The 19,860-nt window shown below is 45.1% G+C and overlaps 1 protein-coding gene across 2 annotated transcripts in view; it reads right to left on the reverse strand.

The window, feature by feature from the left end:
* Positions 1 to 214: 214 nt before the first annotated feature.
* The window catches only part of NFKB1 (nuclear factor kappa B subunit 1), a 119,189-nt gene continuing 99,543 nt past the window's right edge, over positions 215 to 19,860 (reverse strand). For both annotated transcript variants that reach the window (XM_072755556.1, XM_072755557.1), the window contains exons 16-24: positions 17,079 to 17,193; positions 10,747 to 10,948; positions 10,101 to 10,270; positions 9,678 to 9,780; positions 5,943 to 6,067; positions 4,479 to 4,545; positions 3,638 to 3,810; positions 2,753 to 2,933; positions 215 to 1,063 (exon numbers count right to left, since the gene is read on the reverse strand). In XM_072755556.1, the coding sequence (XP_072611657.1) occupies positions 906 to 1,063; positions 2,753 to 2,933; positions 3,638 to 3,810; positions 4,479 to 4,545; positions 5,943 to 6,067; positions 9,678 to 9,780; positions 10,101 to 10,270; positions 10,747 to 10,948; positions 17,079 to 17,193 (1,294 nt within the window). In that variant the 3' untranslated portion in view covers positions 215 to 905. The remainder of the gene's footprint in view (positions 1,064 to 2,752; positions 2,934 to 3,637; positions 3,811 to 4,478; positions 4,546 to 5,942; positions 6,068 to 9,677; positions 9,781 to 10,100; positions 10,271 to 10,746; positions 10,949 to 17,078; positions 17,194 to 19,860) is intronic.

The raw sequence follows: 19,860 nt of genomic DNA on the forward strand, positions 1-19,860 counted from the left end.
AACTGAAATGAAATGAGCCAAGCGAGGATTTGATTTGGCAAACCCAAAGCTTTCATCTCAGCTTAAAATACAGCTCTTTTGATCATCTTTTGGGTTCATTTCTGGGTCAAAAACTTGACTCTAAAGGGGAATGTGAATGTGATAACTGGCTGTGGAATGATCCCATGATTACAAGGAATCATCGTAGAAAAGTATTTCTGGAGATCAAACAAAATGAGGTCATCAATTTGCTTTTCCTTTTATTATAAAAGTAAAATAAAAAATAGCATTTATAAATCCAACATTTTTTTCCTTTAAAGTATTTGATCTAAAAAACATATTTACAATAGCAAAATGCAGAAAAAGGGGGAAAAAACCATTTTCAGCACTGATTGTAACCATGTTTACATATTGACATTACATGTTCTTTTTTCAAATCACATAGATAACCACATAAGAAAAAGCAGTAAAGCCTTTTTTTTTATTATTATACACCACATAACTTTCATTTAAAAATATCCCTTTTCTTAATCCTCAATCTGAATGCACGGCAGTGCTGTGGACGGCGAGAAGGAACACCAGGTGGGGACTGTGCCACCTTTGAATGCCAGCAGGAGCGCAGCGAGGGGCAGCAGTGGTGACAATGGAAGCAGCTGGAAAAGCTCAATAAGCGGACTGGCCCACATGGAGGCGTCAGGCCGGCTGAGGCCTTGACTGCTCCAGACGCTGTGGCCGTGGGCCAGACCAACGTTCCTGTGAGAACCGAGAAAGAAAGCCTACTTCAAAAGGCCTTGAATTAAATTCAGAGAGATTCAGGCAGGCCGGTTTTCTTCCGAGCACCTTGGGATGCACTTTGCCTTCTTTCTTTTGGACAACGGTGGAATCGCAGAGCTTTGGTTGACCTAGTGTGGGCAGTGGGCAGTGGGCTAGATTTTGCCCTCTATCGGTCCTTCCTGCCCGTACTCGTGGGGCGCTTTGTTAAGAGTCAGCAAGGAGCTGCCACTGGTCAGAGACTCTGTGAAGCTGAGCTTGCGGAAGGAGGTCTCCACGCCGCTGTCACAGATGCTGTCGTCTCGGACCTCGTCTGGGGGGAGAAGCACAGATTCACTGGGAAGCATGGCTGGGAAAACGCAGAGCCCTGGCTCTCGGACACCTGCTCTTCCAGCCAGGCTCCCAGAAGGCTCGTGGGCTGCTCTTGCCTATCAGCTGCCACGGGTCCCTGCAGCGTGCCCCTGTGGCCCGCCTGTCCTACGCAGTGGCTGAGGGCGGGAGAGCCCTAGGCAATGGAAACACCGCGGAGACAGCAAAGTTCGTCAGGTGTTTTCACATCTCTTCCTCACCCTCACGTTTATCAGAATCCCTTCTGAATTTTCCTGACTCACAGTGTGCCTTTTTTTTTTCTTAGAAATAGAGTCTATTTTTCCAACCACCAGGTTACCTATTTTATAGCTGGGGAAATGGCTGAACCCAGGCAAAAGAAATGGGTGACAGAAGTAGGAACTAAAAATGAGATATCTCTCTGGGCCTCCTGTGCTATTAAATGCTATACACTGCCTCAAAAACATTCTAGTAACAACAACAACAAAAAAAGGTGATTACGGTGAAAATGAGCCTGTGATGAATAATTAAGTCACATCTTCCCTGTTGAGAACCCCTTTAGAGACCTGAACAATGTTGACTTATTTCCTATAGGGAGAAAGTGACCAAGAAATAGAGTCTAATATACACAAATCAAAATGCCATCTTCTTGTATCTTAAGTTCCAATATCAAAATATGAAGACCTTAATGGCAGTGACATGCTATTGTTTTGTTATCGATCTGTTGATTTATTTGGTCACCCAATCTTTATTGGGTTTCTATTATGTGCTAGGACGTATTTTTTTAAATGACTGTAAGTCAGGGATCAAATCAAAATTTAAAGATATAAGTATTTTCCTATTTCTTTGTGTGGCAGGAGTCATTAGGACACGAGGGCTGTTATTTCTTTCCAGCATGTACAACATCTGTCCCGACTCTCCTAGGAAGGCCCCTCAGAAGGTGACACTTGTCCTGAAACTGAAGGGCAAGAAGGAGCCACCAGGTGAGGATCTTTGCAGGGAAGGGGAAGGGAAGGTTTGGGTTCTTAAGACAGGATCAGACTTGTGAGCGGAGGGGTTGGGGTCAGGAGGGTGCAGGGAAGTGGGGCGGGAGGAAGGGCCTATGAAAGGGATAAAGGAATGTTGCCTTTATTACTAACTGCTCCATCTTCAAACCTCGAACAGTGCTAGGTGCAAAGGATGTGCTCAGTAAAGATTTGGTGAATAGATAACTGAGAGGTATACAACAGGTACAGGTATCACACTAACTTAAAAAGAATCTCCTTGACTGTTGTTTCAGGAGTGGACCAAAGGGAGAGGGGCGGGCTGGAAGCAGGGAGACTAGGAGTCGCTGCCACAACTGAAGCAAGAAACGAAGGTGGATGCACAGGGGAGGCTGTCTCAGAGGAAGCTGGGCGGGGTGCGTGCGCAGTGGTCAAGGGGCAAGTGCTTCTGCCTGACGAGGCCAGGCCAGGCCAGGCCAGGCCAAGCACTGGTCTTTCAGAGAGGAGGGAATCCTCGGTGCGCAGAGTGGTTGTTGAGAGTGCGAGCGAGGATACGCTGGCAGGGACACAGAGGTTTACTGGGCTGTGCTGCGAGTCCGTGCTGTGTGTCTCAGGGTCAGTGCTGGGGGCCGGGCAGGAGGCCCAGGGGAAGCAGGAGATAATCTCAGCTGCTTTTTCTGTTTTTCCCTTACCTACTGGTGACCTCGTGGAGGCAGATGAGAGGGGCAGCGAGAGGGTCTGAGGTGCACCCTTCCCTGGGCTGGGGGCCACAGTTTCTGGAGCGCAGAAGGCCGCCTGGATCACTTCGATGGCTTCGGTATAGCCCATCTGTCTCAGGGCCTCCACCAGCTCTTTTATTGTCCCCCCGGAGACCTGCAAGGAAGACGTGAAGAGTGTGTTCTGGTGTCAGGAGCCAGCAGGCAGGCTGTCACCGTGATGCAGGCCCCTGCGAGAGCCCAGTGGTCCTGGAGGGGTCAGAGCCAAGAGCTGCTAAGAAGACAGGTGACCTTCGAGTCAAGTTTCCTGTTTCAGCTCAGAGACCACTCAGGAAATCACAGAGAAGCGGCTTCCAGTAAGCACAGAGGACAGAGAGGGAGAGAAGTGCTGAGGCAGTGAAACTCTACCTGCCATGAAGGTCATGCAGTATCCCTGCTTAGGATGGAGCTCTGAAAACCACTGAGAAACAAGAACTACCAAGGAAATTTCAGTAGACAATCATTTCACCTCACAGAAAGCTGACTCGGTGTCCTGACATGAGATCAAGGTGTGCTCTTGTGGACAGAAAGAGAACACATGTGGGTCACAGTATATCACGTTGGTTCAAAGGGTCAAAGTTCTGCGACAAACCTGACCTTCTAGTAGGGTTTCTGCAGGAAATCTCAAGGTATTTGAAAATAGGGAACACCTTAGGATATCTGAAAACCACCTTTCTTACGAAGGCAGATTTTCCACTCTGGCCTAGGTCACCCAGTCATGACTGATCTTCCTCCTCGGGGTTGAGGGAGGGGGAAGGGGACCATGCTTGAGTCAGTGATGTTAACAGAGGGGAGTCAAGTAAAAATGTGAGCTGATGTTACCTCGTAGTTATCCATAAGGGTTTTAGAAGGAGCAGGACTCAGCCGGAAGGCATTATTCAGTATCCCCAGACCTAATTTCTGTGCCAGAGTAGCCCAGTTTTTGTCCGGATCAGGGATCTCTAGCAACTTGTAGAGCTGCAATTTAGCATCCTCAGTCAGCTGTTTCATGTCTCCTGAGGGAATGAAGAAGAAACACAGCTGTCCTGAGCGACTAGAGACCCTCGGGGGGTACTGAGCATGGCCACACCGCTGCCCTCTGACACCCGGTGCAAGCAGTGAGGCTCCTTTACTTGGTGTCAGCAGCAGCCCCGCTAAGGAAGGCGGTATACGTGTCTTAGTAGATTACAACTGGATGTTCTCCTTTGCATCTGCCCAGGAACTTTCGATTCTGAAATAAGCCGCTGTGCCTTTTGCAGGACAGCCTGGATAAATGCTGGTTCTCCCTTGCCCCCCCCCCCTTTTTTTTAAAAATTTTTTAAATTTTAAATAAATTTATTTTTTATTGGTGTTCAATTTACCAACATACAGAGTAACACCCAGTGCTCATCCCGTCAAGTGCCGCCCTCAGTGCCCATCACCCATTCACCCCCACCCCCCGCCCTCCTCCCCTAACACCACCCCTAGTTCGTTTCCCAGAGTTAGGAGTCTTTATGTTCTGTCTCCCTTTCTGATATTTCCCACACATTTCTTCTCCCTTCCCTTATATTCCCTTTCACTATTATTTATATTCCCCAAATGAATGAGAACATATAATGTTTGTCCTTCTCCGACTGACTTACTTCACTCAGCTCCCTTGCCCCTTTAAATGACAGTGTGGATCGAACACTGGTTCAGAGCTCACCTTGTGCAAGTAAATCGTCAGATGTAAACTCTGGCTCATAGGGTTTCCCATTTAGTATATCAAACACCTGTTGGGAAGATAACGGTGGAAAAACATTATACATGACAGGGACCAGGCAGAGAATCAATCTCTTTGGAATAAAGAATTCACTGGGTCCTCCTGCAGGGGGCCTAGTACCCCAAAGATGGAGGAACGCCAAGAAGTCAGTCCTGTGGCCCACAAAGTCATGACAATGCCCTCCGGGAAAAGAAAAGCCCCAGGGGCTCTGGGGCCAGGAGGCTGTGCCTTACAGGGGCTTCTGAGGTGGGCAGGAAGACCCGAGCCAACCTCACAGAGAGCCAGGGCCATGGTCCTATGGAAGGACGAAGAGTCCAGGCCACCAGCTCGGCCATGTGTTGGTCAGAGAGTCATTGCTAAATGACATTTCCCTGAGAACCGGGATGAGGAACGAGCTTACGTACACAGAACTGGAGGCTGTGCCTCCTCCCTGGCCCTCCACCCCAGAAAATGGCTGCTGAGAAGGAATTTTAAAAACCTGCTCACACTGAGGTATGGTAATGCTCACACGGCTTGGTGTTCTCTTTCCAGCACCATCTATATTTTAAACTGAGGTGACAGGAAAGCCTTAGGTTAAAAGGAAAAACAACATTCTGTGGCTCTGGAGACCTTGCTGTGTCTTCACAGTCACTCGGTGCTCGCTGACTAGGTAAGGACAACATGGGGTCACTGAAGTGGGTTATCTTTCTGTGCTCTGTGGTAAGGCTTCTGGGAAAGCCAGGCGCTCAACATAAAAGGGGAACTGTGTGGTCTCTGTGAGGGTCACTCAGCTCAACACCCACTCGGCGGGCCGAGAAGAGGAGAACGAGCAGTTTTTGGATGTGGAGCAGCACTTGTCCCTAAGAAAGTCGATCTGGTCGTGCTGGAGATGTGTCTGCGGCCCTTCTCCCTCTGGCTCTCCTCCCTGGGCCATAAACACCTACTCACGGCTTTTCATCTCAGGTCACTGAAGTTTTGAGGAAGAGTTAGTCTATTTACTAGATTTATATTTATTAAAATTCTCAAGAATCCCGCGGTTCTTTTTATATAAAGAAATCACTTGCGAAAGTTCTAAGCAAACTGTAACATTTATCCCAGCTTCAGAAATGGAGACGGGAACAACAATTCTGGTGTGAGTTCAGAACGAGGAAACTCTCACGTGAATTTCGTGTTTTCTCTTGCAGAACCCTCTCTCACAACTGAACTGTGATCTGATTAGGCATATACTTTTACACTCAGAACTCCGCTGACCTAGATCTTTCATGGATAGGCTTTTCAAGATAAATATGTCTCTTATAAGCAGACTTTCTTAAAAATAAAAGGCATGTGCTTTGGGGGACAAAGACCCAAAAAGACCATCTGTTCGTACATTCCTGAACCATTAGCTCCCTCTGGAGCTGCCATCAAACAGACTGAAGCAGCACTCACCTGCCAGTTGGTGGCCATATCTAGAGGTGTGGTTCCAGGCACGACTCCTTCATCCTCTCCATCTTTTTCCCAAGAGTCATCCAGGTCATAGAGAGGCTCAAAGTTCTCCACCAGAGGATCTGCACCTATGAAGTCAAGTTACACAGCATTAGGCAAAACCCCGTGCTGTCGACTCTGAACTACCTGCCGGCAGAGGTCAGACTTCCAAAGGCAAAGCACAACAGCCACTCGAGGCAATTACTCAGATAATTTTCTTTTTAATTTTTATTTATTTATGATAGTCACCCAGAGAGAGAGAGAGAGAGAGAGAGAGAGAGAGAGAGAGGCAGAGACACAGGCAGAGGGAGAAGCAGGCTCCATGCACCGGGAGCCCGACGTGGGATTCGATCCCGGGTCTCCAGGATCGCGCCCTGGCCCAAAGGCAGGCGCCAAACCGCTGCGCCACCCAGGGATCCCTACTCAGATAATTTTTAATACATAACATGTTTCTACTGAAATATTCAGAGAACTTCTTTTAAATTCCCATTTATTGGGCAGCCCAGGAGGCTCAGTGGTTTAGCGACGCCTTCGGCCCAGGGTGTGATCCTGGAGACCCGGGATTGAGTCCCATGTCAGGCTCCCTGCATGGAGCCTGCTTCCCCCTCTGCTTGTGTCTCTGCCTCTCTCTCTGTGTGTGTCTCTCATGAATAAATAAATAAATTAAATAAATAAATGAATTCCTATTTATTTTGGTGGTAAAGATGTCAGATGATACTCTATATAGCCAAGGACATTTTCAAAAACAGAAGACTTGGAGTACCCTGACCCTCATATTTAACTCTCTAGGGCAGTTTTTTTATATTATTTTTTTAATTGGAGTTCAATTTACCAACATATAGCATAACACCCAGTGCTCATCCCGCCAAGTGCCCCCCTCAGTTCTAGGGCAGTTTTCAACCAAATGATGCACCTGTACTCTAAGGAGTTAACAGCAGCAGTTTTCAGGGGTTGGGGTGCACCCTGTGGATCACGGACCTGAGTCAATGTTCAAGTTTGTGCCCACCACTGAGCATTTCTCAGGCTATTCTCCCAACTGCTCAAAAGGGCAAAGACGTTTGCTGCATAGGGACAACATGCTCACTTTTATTCTTGGGTCCCAATACTTTAAAGAGACAAACAACACAAAAACCTTCTACTAAGATGGATAGTTATTGAAAAGTTTAGGGCTGATCTTGGAAAACCCTAGTCTGTTTCTTAATGTGCAGCAAGAAAACACCAAAAGTAACTCAGAGATTAGAGCTAGAGTTACTTCTCAGAGGCTATGTTGATGAGAGTGTTTAGTCTGATGTCTAACAAACAGTAGTAAGTTCAGCACACCCTTCTGGGAAGAGCTCGTTTTTATCTTGCTGGGAGATCATTTGATTTGTGCCAACTTCAATAACAGGAGAGGGCCTAATGAGAGTCAGAGAAGGATCTTCATGCTGTTTCTTATTTCAGCCCTCCAGCCTTGGCCTGATCTAGAAGACAGTGAGTGCCATCTGACCATGGAAACAGAAGAGAAATTAAGAGGAACAATTTATGGACTGGAGAATGCTGGAGGGGCTGAGCCATATAGGTTCCTTAAGTGACCTTCATGACTCTGAGCTCAGGATGAGGTTTTTCTTTCTTTCTTTTTTTTTTTTTAAGATTTTATTTATTTATTTATGACAGACACACACACACACACACACAGAGAGAGAGAAAGAGAGAGAGAGAGAGAGAGAGAGAGAGAGGCAGAGACACAGGCAGAGGGAGAAGCAGGCTCCATGCAGGGAGCCCGACGTGGGACTTGATCCCGGGACTCCAGGACCGCGCCCTGGGCCAAACGCAGGCGCTAAACCGCTGAGCCATCCAGGGATCCGCCCCCCCCCCTTTTTTAATGATTTTATTTATTTATTTATGACAGACACACACACACACACACACACAGAGAGAGAGAAAGAGAGAGAGAGAGAGAGAGAGAGAGAGAGGCAGAGACACAGGCAGAGGGAGAAGCAGGCTCCATGCAGGGAGCCCGACGTGGGACTTGATCCCGGGACTCCAGGACCGCGCCCTGGGCCAAACGCAGGCGCTAAACCGCTGAGCCATCCAGGGATCCGCCCCCCCCCTTTTTTAATGATTTTATTTATTTATTTATGACAGACACAGAAAGAGAGAGAGAGTCAGGGCGAGGTTTTTCATCTGAGTGCCTTCAATTATGTAATGGAGAAACCGTTACTTGCTGCTCCTTTCATGGGATATTGAGAATTCAAGAGAAAGCATTTTTGATAGGGCTATAGCTTCCTGTCTGAAGGCATTTCTTAATTACAACCAGTGACTTCCCAAACAATTCATACATACTGCAATCAGAGTCTTTTATTCAAGAGAAAGTTGGGAAAAAGAAAAAGTTTGACTTGACTGAGACTACGAAAAGGCTATTGTTTATTTGGATATGCTTTTATTTGCTTAGAAATATGTGGGGCTCCTAAAGAAAAAGTTTCTACATCTTCCTGGACTCAGTTTTTTTTTTTGTTTGTTTGTTTGTTTGTTTTTGTTTTTGTTTTTGGACCCAGTTTTTAAAGGGGTATTTAACTCTCTCTGTTTTCTTGAATTTATGAAGCATTTACTTTCTAAAAAAGTTTGAATAACTTCTACAGTAAATAAGATAGCTCAAGGTTTGAGAGACTAAACATTAAACATTTGTTGAGGTTCTAAATATACAAGGCAAGAGAGATTCAAGAGTGAGCAGAATAATGTTCTGTACTTCACAGAACTAGAGAATAAATGGAATAACACCTGCAGGTCCTGGAGCAGAGTAGGGGAGAGAAACAGTAGAGAGAAGAAATTCTGGAAGTTCCGATGGATGAGCAGTGATTCATAACTATGCCCTTACTAGGACCCCAGGACAGGGTCCCACAGGTCTCTCCACTGTTTCCTTGGCTGTGAGATGGGAAAACAAATAATGGTATTTATCTCTAAGGGTTATTGAAGATTAAATGAGACAGTGCATCTGACAGGCCTAGCACAGTGCATGGCACATAGCAAGGTTAATAAATGCTGGCAATTTCTAGTGCCTCACATATGGTAGTACTTAATACACCGCCCATTTGTTTTTTCCCTATTATTTCAACTTCTAAAGGACCTCTCTTGCTGAAGAAAATTTTAAAATTATGTCTTATACCAATCAACTTTTTTTTCCTGGAGACTTCTGACATGATCTGAGGCTGGTACTGCCCAGAGTTCTTTTTTTTTAAGATTTTTATTTATTTACCCATCACACACACACACACACACACACACACAGAGGCAGAGACACAGGCAGAGGGAGAAGCAGCCTCCATGCAGGGAGCCCCGATACGGGACTCGATCCTGGGACTCCAGGACCATGCCCGCGGCTGAAGGCAGGCAGTAAACTGCTGAGCCATCCAGGGATCCCTGCCCAGAGTTCTTTAAGGAATCTAATTCAGCTTAAAGAAGCTCTCCTGACATGAGAATCAACCTAAACAACCAACATCCAAAACACATGAATCAGAGAGTACAGACTGACATGACCATCAGGACCAAGGCCAGGATTGCGAGTTCCAACAGCTCCATTACGTCTGTGGAAGTGTGATTTTTATTTACTCCTGCCTTTCAGCAGTAGCTCCACGGCTTAAAGAGGGAGACTTGGCTACTCTAGTGGAGTTTCGTTTGCATTCCTGATAGTATTTTCCATCACTAACCACCAGGATGCCTTACCTGCTGCTTTGAGAAGAGCTGCCAGCCTGGTGGACCCTCTCCCGGCTGCTATGTGCAGGGGCGTAGTTCCATCGTAGGTCGTACTGTCTACATGGGCATCACCCTAAAATCCAGTCCACAGGAAAGAGTTAGTGGAAGGTTCTCTCACCCTGTAGTCCCCACCTTCTCCTGTTGGCATGATGTGTAGGTCATATAAAAGGTCTTAGTACTACCCAGGGTGCTATTTGGGGCAAGCTCTGCCATTGGAGAAACCCCCAATTAGAGACCTGGGGCCGATGGTGTGAGGACCGCCCAAAGCCGACTACTCTGAAGCCCTGAGTAGATATGGAATAGAGGTGACTGTAGGAAGAAAGGCTGTTACTGATCATCCTTAACTCCCCTCCTCGGGAATTTACTGCAAAGGCAAATAGGGGCGTCCTTCACCTCCAGGAGCAGGCAGCCAGCCAGGGAGATGTTGTCGTGCTCCACGGCCAGGTGCAGCGCTGTGCGCCCCGACTTCCGCTCCTGGGCATTGACGTCGGCCCCGGCGGCCACCAGCAGCAGCAGACATGGCATGCTGTTGCTCATCACGGCTATGTGAATGGCGTTTAGACCTGCGGCCCAAGCACAGAGACAGTCATGGAGCTGGAAGGCTGCTCACAAGATGACACAACCGGGCCCTAGGGAGGGAATGCTGTCGAGTTATGGCACATCTAGGGTCTTCCCTCCGGAGACCCTAAAAAGGCACTGTGAGTCTGCTGTTCTGCACGTAAAGCCACAGTCTCCTTATGTGCTCTCAGGAGACAGTGAAAGCAAATAAACATTCTCTGGATAAATGATGCTTTCTACACTCCAAGACCAGCGTTGGCTCAGTCCTCTGCCTTTTCCCCCTACTAACTGTTCCAAATCATCTTAAAGACATTAGTTATGGCGAGCAACAGAAATTCTCACGAGAGATTACAAACTCCAGGTGACTAAGGGAAGCATTTCTGGGTGTAAATCAAATAACACACATTTATCAAGTAGCTACAAATTGTTCAGAAAGCAGAGAAAGAAGGTTATTATTGCATGATGCCTGATTGTCTCTTACCTTCCCCGTTAGGGTGGTCCATAAGTAGTGCTGCCTTTTTGTGCTTGAGTAAAATACTGAGAATCTTATCTTGTCCTTCTTTGGCAGCTAGGTGCAAAACAGAGTTACCCAAGCGGTCCAGAAGGCTCAGGTCGGCCCCGGCCCTCAGCAAGTCGTCCACCACAGCCTCCTGCTTGGTGATCACTGCCAAGTGCAAGGGCGTCTGGGAAGTAAAGAAGGGTTAGGAGAGACACTGGTCTGTGGCAAACACTTCAAATGCCTGGGCTTGAACCTATGGGCTTGGTAGCTGCCACTGCAGTAGGTGGCATCATACTTCAGGGCCATTTCCCGTTGCCAACTCCTCACCTTTGCATAACCCGTGCTAAAGTATGTATGCTGAACTGATACTGAGCCATGGGATAATTAAGATTTTTTTTATGTTTGCAATTCTTTTAAAATTTTATTTATTTATTTGAGAGAGAGAGAGAGAGATATTTATTTGAGAGAGAGAGAGAGAGAGACAGAGAGAGCACGTGCCAGAGAGCCAGAGAAAGAGCATGAGCGGATGTGAAAGGCAGAGGAAGAAGCAGACTTCCCACTGAGCTGGGAGCCCAATGGGGAGCTCTACCCCAGGATGCTGGGATCATGACCTGAGCCCAAGGCAGACACTTAACTGGACTGAGCCACCCAGGTGCCCCTATATTACAATTCTTAATAACTTTCTTGTTTCTCAGTATTGCCTGCTGACTGTTGATATGTTAATTCTTCTATTAATAAATTTAGCTTTCTTAAATTTCTAGCAGGAATCTATCTTCAGCTGCTAATTCTGTATATTAACAGATCAAAGCAAGACTATAGTTTTACTAAAGAAGTTGAAATGAACTACTCAATAGAAACCAATTAACAAAAGTGCTGTCATTCTATTTTGACATAGAAAATGAGTTTGCTGAATTAAAAAAGTATTTTCCTATGGACTGGCTCCATGAGGAGACCAATCAATAGAATAATGGCACCCCCATTTTTTAAAAAAGATTTTATTTACTTATTCATGAGAGAGACAGAGAGAGAGGCAGAGACACAGGCAGAGGGAGAAGCAGGCTCCATGCAGGGAACCCGACGTGGGACTTGATCCCTGGACCCAGGATCACACCCTGAGCTGAAGGCGGATGCTCAACCGTTGAACCACCCAGGAGTCCCTGCAAGCTTTAATTAGTAAAGAAATTTAAGCAGAATTTGGGCTGAGATAGATTAGTAAAAAATTAACAAGGTTTTTACTTCTATAGCTTTTTCAACGTTAAAGTTCCTATCGCTGGTGAGAGGGATGTGTTCTACTTCCCAGTACAAGGAGGGTACCTTTCGTGTGGGAGAGGTGTTTCCTGCTTTCAGGGAGTCAGAGGAGGGTCTGAGCGTCCCTGCACTGGCTGCTTCCCAAGTGGCTCCAGTTCAAAATAATCAGCATGCCACTGTGGGCACCCCCATTTTATAACAGGTTATCAAAGGATTCTAAATATTATAACCAGGGCCACAGAACCATCTCACTAAGAGGGCTCAGATGAACATACTGAATTGCTGACACCTAACAGGTGCATAAATAGTCCATCTGATTACTCTGCCCAGAAAGCAGTGCCTCGGCGAATGCAAATGAGATGTTTTGCAAACTGAGTGTTTTCAAAATGAACAAGACAAACACAATCATGAAAGGGATCTTTCAAAGAACTGAGGTCACTGACAGAGAATAGCGATATATTTTTATATAGATCATTGTATTGCACAGGAGTTTGTGAAATCCAGCCTGTCTAGTGACAACTTGCCTAAACTTTCTCTCTCAGTCAGCGATTGCTGGCCACAGCAGTGACAACAGGATAAGTCGTCAATGCCCTGGCTGGTGTAGGAAGATCACAACACAGGAGGTGCTGAAAGATGCTCCTGCGGCTTGTGCTCAGTTAATTGCATACAGCAGAAATAAGACAGGCTTTTGGCCAAATTTCCATACTCTCCTTTTTTTTTTTTTTTAAAGATTTTATTTATTCATTTGACAGAGAGAGAGAGCACAAGCAGGGGAGTGGCAGGCAGAGGGAGAGAGAGAAGACTCCCGGATGAGCAGGGAGCCTGATGCGGGGCTCATCCCAGGGTCCCAGGATTAAAATCTGAGCCAAAGGCAGACACTCAACCACTGAGCCACCCAGGCAGCCCTCTCTCTTTTTCTTTTTTTTCTTTTATACCCCAGCTTTAAAGAGAATGATGTCTCCAAAAGTTTAGATACTGTAGCGAAGAGCCTTCCTCTCAAAAATATATATGTAAAAAAAAAAAAAAAAAAAGGTTGCATTCATTTATCTGAAATGCTATTTGGGGAGATGGAAAAAGTCTAGAAAAGAATGAGATCGTAGAAAAGAAGATCTAAAATTATAAACTATTATACCATTCAGAAATTAGTAATTATCTCTAGTTTTAACATGATTCTCTTCACGTTATATAATTTCTGTTACCATGAGTAAGAGCTTTTTTCTTTTTTTTTTAAAGTTTTCTCCCACAGACCCACCAAAGGTTTTCTACAAAATTTCAGGCATTAGGTCTTTAACCCCAGGACTACAATCATATAGTGTGGTTTGTATCTGAGAGTATAACCAAAATATCTCTGTATTTCAAGTGTGTATGTTTATGTTGCCAGTCTCTGGAAACATATTTACAAATGCAATAGTTATACTTGGGAGTGGGTTTGGGGGACTTGTATACTGCCAGGGAGGGCAATTTTTGATTTTCCAGTGTATACCCTTATGTATGATTTAAAGAACTATGAACATATGTTATATTTTTAAAAACCAAAAACATAAAAGAAAAACTCCACGTGCACGGAAGCCCTCATTAATGTTATATAGGAAGACATGCAGATAAAACAATCCATATCGAACACACTGGAGTGGTGATCTATGGCACAGGGTGGAGGAAGAGAGAGGGTTTGACGGCAACAGATTTCAGAAATAGTTCCAGAAGAACCCTAACTCTACGCACTGGGATTATTTTGAGTGTATCTCCAGAGAGTGGGTGGGGAGAGAGATCTGCTCATGACAGATGGCCACCAGAATGTACTAAGATTAGTGACTGGTATTTCAGGAGGTTGTCTAAGACAATTGCCAAATAATCCAAATTACTTAGAGAACTGTGTCATTTTTCTGTTGAGAACAGATAACAGGAGAACCTTTACAAAGATAAACAAGTCCACATTTTAGCCTTGTCTAGTTCTCAAATCAGAGTTGCCATGAGGTATAAGTTTGAGACCTAGAAGGCATTAGCAGGATCCTCGTCCATGAATGAGCGTGGTAAGTTGGGGGGAAATGGATCTGTGTTCTCCTGAGAGGCCCCAAATCAGAAGGCAGGAAGTGTCAAAGGTGGTGGTTTTGAGATTTTTGTGTCTAGCACACCAGAGAGTCTCAATATATGTAACCAATGATACAGGAAGGAGGTTAGCACATAATAAATCACAACTACTAATCCTCTTGTGCGGTGTCCTTTGCAGGGCCTATTTATAAACAGAAAAACAAGTAATTCCTTGAATCTGACCTACAGGCAGTGAAGTTGAGCAGTCTTTGAGAGGAGGACCAAGAAACGACAGCGTCCCGTTTTATTCGCATGCTTGTGATGGTTTGAGAGGAACAATCAGTCCTATAAAGCCTGAGAGAATGGAGCTTTAAGGGCCAGATGACTCTCTAAATACCAACAACCCTCAACATGGTATGAAAATTTGAAGACATTCTTTAAATGTCTACCTAAAATTAGACTTCACCCTCATTACTTTATATTATGAGTCAGTGAAGAATCCCCGACTTCATTCTTCCTCTGACATTAGGCACTACTGCCAGGGGAGGAGCTTAAAGACTTATATCAAATGGCAAAAACATCTTTCCCTTATCAGGAAACACTTATTCACACTTAAAAATCTAATGAGAGGGGCACCTGGGTGGCTCAGGGGTTGAGCGTCTGCCTTCAGCTCAGGTCATGATCCCAGGGTCCTGGGATCAAGTCCCGCATCGGGCTCCCCGCAAGGACTCTGCTTCTCCCTCTGCCTATGTCTCTGCCTCCCTCTGTGTGTCTCTCATGAATAAATACATAAAAACTTAAACAAAATCTGAGAGCTATACGTAAACATTTCAGTTCTGCTTCGAGGAGATCAAAATGATTCACACTACCTGCCTTAACAACTGAGAACTGGAACAGGTGCCTTTCCTGTGCAGTTAATTGCAGATGATTATCAACATTTTTAGAGTAACGGGTATGCTTGGACCAGGGATCTAAGCCCACCGCCGAGGCCAAGGAGGGCTGGGAAGTCACTTTGGGTGGACTGAAGGGAAGGAGAAAATGGGAAAGGTGATAAGGAGTGAGACCAGGAGCCTGGCACCACAGCCAGGTGGGTGGAGGTGAAGGTAGCTTGGAGGGGAGAGTTCCCCGGGGCGAGAGACAGAGCAGCCCTGGAGGTAGCACGCCCCTTGGCCAGAGTGGCTGGACCAAGTCTCAGGCTCCCAACACCAGCAGCCAGGCTTTGGTTCTGTCAAGTGGCAATTTCAGTCTCTTATCTGCTTTTCTCACCTGAAGTCTGCATGTGCCCATCAGGCAGCCTCCCTGGTCCCAGCTACCTTTTCTCTATTACGTCTGAAGACAAGTTCTCTGTAGCACGGTTCCTCAAGTTGCTTTTGAACCCACTGAATTCCTGCTCGAACCTGATCTGTGCAAAACTTTGGTGTTCCCTGCTTTCCTCGATTTGAGCTTTCTGTTTTTGAAAGACACTCTCTCCTTAACCAATCTGTTTACTTTTCTGTGTTCTGATTTCAGCACCCTTTATTTGATATACACTTAATTCAGATGTTGTCAAAATGTGTTGCAGCCTCAAAACTCTTGGTTTTCCAAACTTGATTTTTTCAATTGTATTTTTCTTGACAGATGTGGCATATTTACTGTAGGTTCTCCTGTATTGCTTATTTGAAAGTTTCTAAGACAGTAGATCTTAAAAGTTCTATTACAAAAAAAAAAAATCTGTAACTATAGGTGGTGATGGATGACAAGTAAACTTATTTTGGTGATCATTTTACGGTATATACAAATATCGAGTCACTGTACAGCTTAAACTAATAGAATGTTACCTGTCAATTATATTTCAGTAAAAAAAAAGATAACATCACTCATCATCAGGGAAATACTAATAAGGCCTGCAGTGAGATATCACCTCACAACCTGTCAGAATGGCTAAAATAAAAAACACAAGAAAAAAGTATTGGCGAGGATGTGGAGAAAAAGGAACCCTTGTGCACTGTTGGTGGGAATGCAAACTGGTGCAGACATTATGGAAAACAGTATGGAAGGTCCTCAAGAAGTTAAAAAAAATAGAACTACCCTATTACTCAGTAATTGCACCCACCCCAAAATACAAAAGCACTAATTCAAAGGGATACATGCATGCTGATGTTTATAGCAGCATTACTGACAACAGCCAAACTAGGAAAATAGTCCAAATGTCTACTGACAGAGGAATGGACAAAGAAGAAGTGATACACACACACACACACACAGTGGAATATTACTCAGCCATAAAATAGAATGAAATCTTCCTATTTGCAATGAGTGGATGGATCTAGGGGGTATTATGCTAAGTGAAATAAGGTAGTCAGAGAAAGACAAATACCATAAGGCTTCACTCATATGTGGAATTTAAGAAACAAAACAAATGAGCAAAGGGAAAAAAAAGACAAATGAAAAAACAGACCCTTAACTACAGAGAACAAATTGATGGTTACAGGGGGAGGAGAGAACCTTCAAAGAAATAGGGGAGGAGGATTAAAGAGTACACTCACTATAATAAAAAGAATAAAGTAAATTTGAAAAAGAAGAAAAAGAAAATGGATCAACTCTTTGACAGATTTTTAAAAAAATATATTTTATTTATTTATTCATGAGAGAAAGAGAGAGAGAGAGAGAGAGGCAGAGACACAGGCAAAGGGAGAAGCAGGCTCCATGCAGGGAGCCCGACATGGGACTCCATCCCGGGTCTCCAGGATCATGCCCTGGGCCTAAGGCGGCGCTAAACTGCTGAGCCATCTGGGCTGCCCTCTTTGACAGATTTCTAATGTTTAAACCTTGCTTTTCCTTCCAGCAGCATGTTGAATTTCACTGAGTGATTTCTATTATACTCACAGGTTAAAGGATCCTAAATCATAAATAGTATTCCCAAGTAATGGGCTTTTAGGATATAACCTACAAAGAGATGCACTGTATTTTTGTTACTGTTCACATTATTAGAAATAACACATAAACACATGTGAGCACGTACAAACTGTGGATTTTTCTTAGTTGATATGTCTGCTTACCTGGTAGAGATCATTCCTCATATTGATAATGTCGTCAGAAATCAAACCAGATGTGACTTCTAGTAGATCCCTCACAAGTTGAGCATGAAGATGGATGATCGCTAAGTGTAAGACACTGGAACAGAAACAGAATGGCAACAATCAACTAAAGGTTAGTGGAAAAAAAAATTCCCCAGAAAGGATCAGACCTGCAAACTGTACCTGGGTCTCACACTTCATTGTATTTGGCCCCCAGATGTCTTGAATCTCAAATGTCTTAAATCTGAGGCAGGAATGTTCTACTGCCTAGCCAGGCAGCTACACTCATTAACCTTGCCTGCCTCACCTCTGGGGGCATACTGGTTTGACCCCATGAGGTGTAAAGGTACCTGGGCCTCGAGGTAGAGACACCTAAGTTCAAATCCCAACTCTGCCTCCCTGGGAGTGTTCACGACATTTTCTCCTCTAGCTTTTTCCTGGCTTCCCTTGACATAGAGATGATGTATGTAAAATGCCTGGCACTTGGAACTGTTCAGGAAAGTGTAGTTGCCTTCACCTAGCCTTCTAGCCTCCTCCAAAATACAGTGTGGTGGCTTTTCAGAGATCTTCCCAGATCCCAGGAGGGATGGAGTTAGGGTTTTAACTACTGGGATAAGACTCTTGAGGTAAACTTCTGAAGGAACAATGTGATTTTATTTTTCCCTTGCAAATATTCCCTCCACCTGGAATGGTTTTGCTTCTCTTCTCTGCCTGGATAGTGCCTACTTCATCCTTCAGATTCCAGGTCAAACCTTCCCTCCTCCCCAAACTTCTCAGGCAGAGCACACAGTCCCCCCTCAAGTTTACTGCTTGGTTATGCAACTACAGTTTTCTATCTGTCTTTCTCCCTCTCTGGCCTGTGATCTCAGGGCTGGTCCTCCCTGGGTTGGCCCTACAGCCCTGGCACACAAGTTAGGCACTAAGATAAAGGTGATAGAATGAGCCAAGGGGCTTAGGTTAAAGAGGTCGAAAATATTGGCAGGTGTCAAGCATCACTCCTAGGGACACAATTTTTTAATTAACAAAAAAAACCCTTACTATTAAAATTACTTTGAAATGACTCAATAGTAACAACAATAAAATGTGGCTGCTATGGGTTTAGTTTCTATTTACTAGACCCTGTTAAGTTGTTGACATATATGGCTTTATTGATCATGACAAGAAGCCCTACGAGGTAGGTAACATTATATCCTCATTTTTCAGCTGGTGAAACTGGGACTTGTAGGTCTAACAGAACTCAAACCAGGTCATATAACTACTGAGTGGTGAAGCTGGGAGTCCAGCTCAGGCTCATCTGGCTCCAAAGCCATCTCTTGATCCCTTAGACCATCCTGCTGAAGGGGTACCCAGGCACTGCTCTGTAGAGCTACAGAGGGACACCCGAGATAGTGAATACTCCAAAGAATGGGCAGATGGTGATGCACAGTATACTCAAAGCATAGCACGGAGGCAGGCTGTCTGGGATTCAAAGGCACAGGCTAGACTTTCTCCAACTCAAAAATACAGGGTGTCATGTTTCGCAGGCCTCTTTCTTAGCAAAAGCAAGTGCATCTGGGGGGCGGGGTGGGGAGGAGTGGAGGGTGGGTGGGGAATAACGGTGCAAGAGGGCCGAAAAAACCGACCCTGTGACTTCAGTACTAGAGAGAGCAGCTGAATGATGTCGAGGTTTCACTCCTGTCTCTTGAAATATGAGGCTGGAGGAAGACTTCTAAATAGGGCCTGAAGTCTGACGCAGACATGATGCACATATACCAAGAAAAAGGTCATACTTCAAAACAGCAAAAAATTTCCAGGCGCAGCTCAGCAGTTCCTAACAGAGGTACATTCCCCTCCCCCATAAATCCTCACCCCCTCCTGGGAATTTCCCCAATACCAGAAGTTCTCTTCTCTTTCTTTTTTGTATTTTTTCTGTGATGACTAATGGCCTCAGGATCCAGATTATTAGCTGAGCGTGACAAGTTCAATGAAAACAAGATACCTGAGGTGTGAGGACCAACAGCATTCATGTGAGGGTTCCTCCTTGGTCTCCCCTCTCTGCCCTTTAGCTGTGGCCAACCCTAAGAGCCTGCTCATGGGAGTCCATCTGTGGTCCGAGGAGGGGATCCTATTCACATTCAGCCTGGGCAGGGAAGATCACCTCCTGGGTCCCTCCACATGTGTCCTTAGAGGTGCCTGCACCTTCCCCTCGGTGCACCCCCTTGAATGCCCACACTGTGTATCTTTTTCACAACTCCCCCCCCCCCCCCCCCCCCAGTCTACCAGCAGTCTCTGGCTAACTTCTACAAGCGCTCGTCTTTCTTTGGTTCCTCCATTCCGCAGGCCCCTAAAAATGTCGCTTGAAATGCTGTCAGTTCTGTCTCGGTTAACTCGCTGCTTTCTCTTGTGGTTACATGCTATTGAATGCTAATTGGATTCTTTAACCCTGTAAAAACATTCTGCTGTTCACAGCATTACACAAAGAAGGCTCTACTGGTTCCTCTCATACTGTATAACAGGGCCAGTGGTTATACCACATCCTTGGTTACGCTGCAAGGATGAGAACAAAGGTCTTCGTTTGAAACCCTGAGGTTGGCACTTTCCTAAAGCGTTTGATTCAGTTTTTAAACCGAGGTTTAAAACATAGCACTCAAGAGCTCCTCTGCAGAAAAGGATTTCTCAGTGTTGACACTATTTTAGGAAAGTTTTTAGATAAGGCACTTGACTTCAATCTGAGGGCTGTTGTCTCTTGTTATTCTCACAGGCTTTTGAGATCATTTTAGAAGTC

Source organism: Vulpes vulpes, chromosome 4, assembly GCF_048418805.1.
Source record: "Vulpes vulpes isolate BD-2025 chromosome 4, VulVul3, whole genome shotgun sequence".
In the NCBI taxonomy this organism is placed as follows: Eukaryota; Metazoa; Chordata; class Mammalia; order Carnivora; family Canidae; genus Vulpes; species Vulpes vulpes.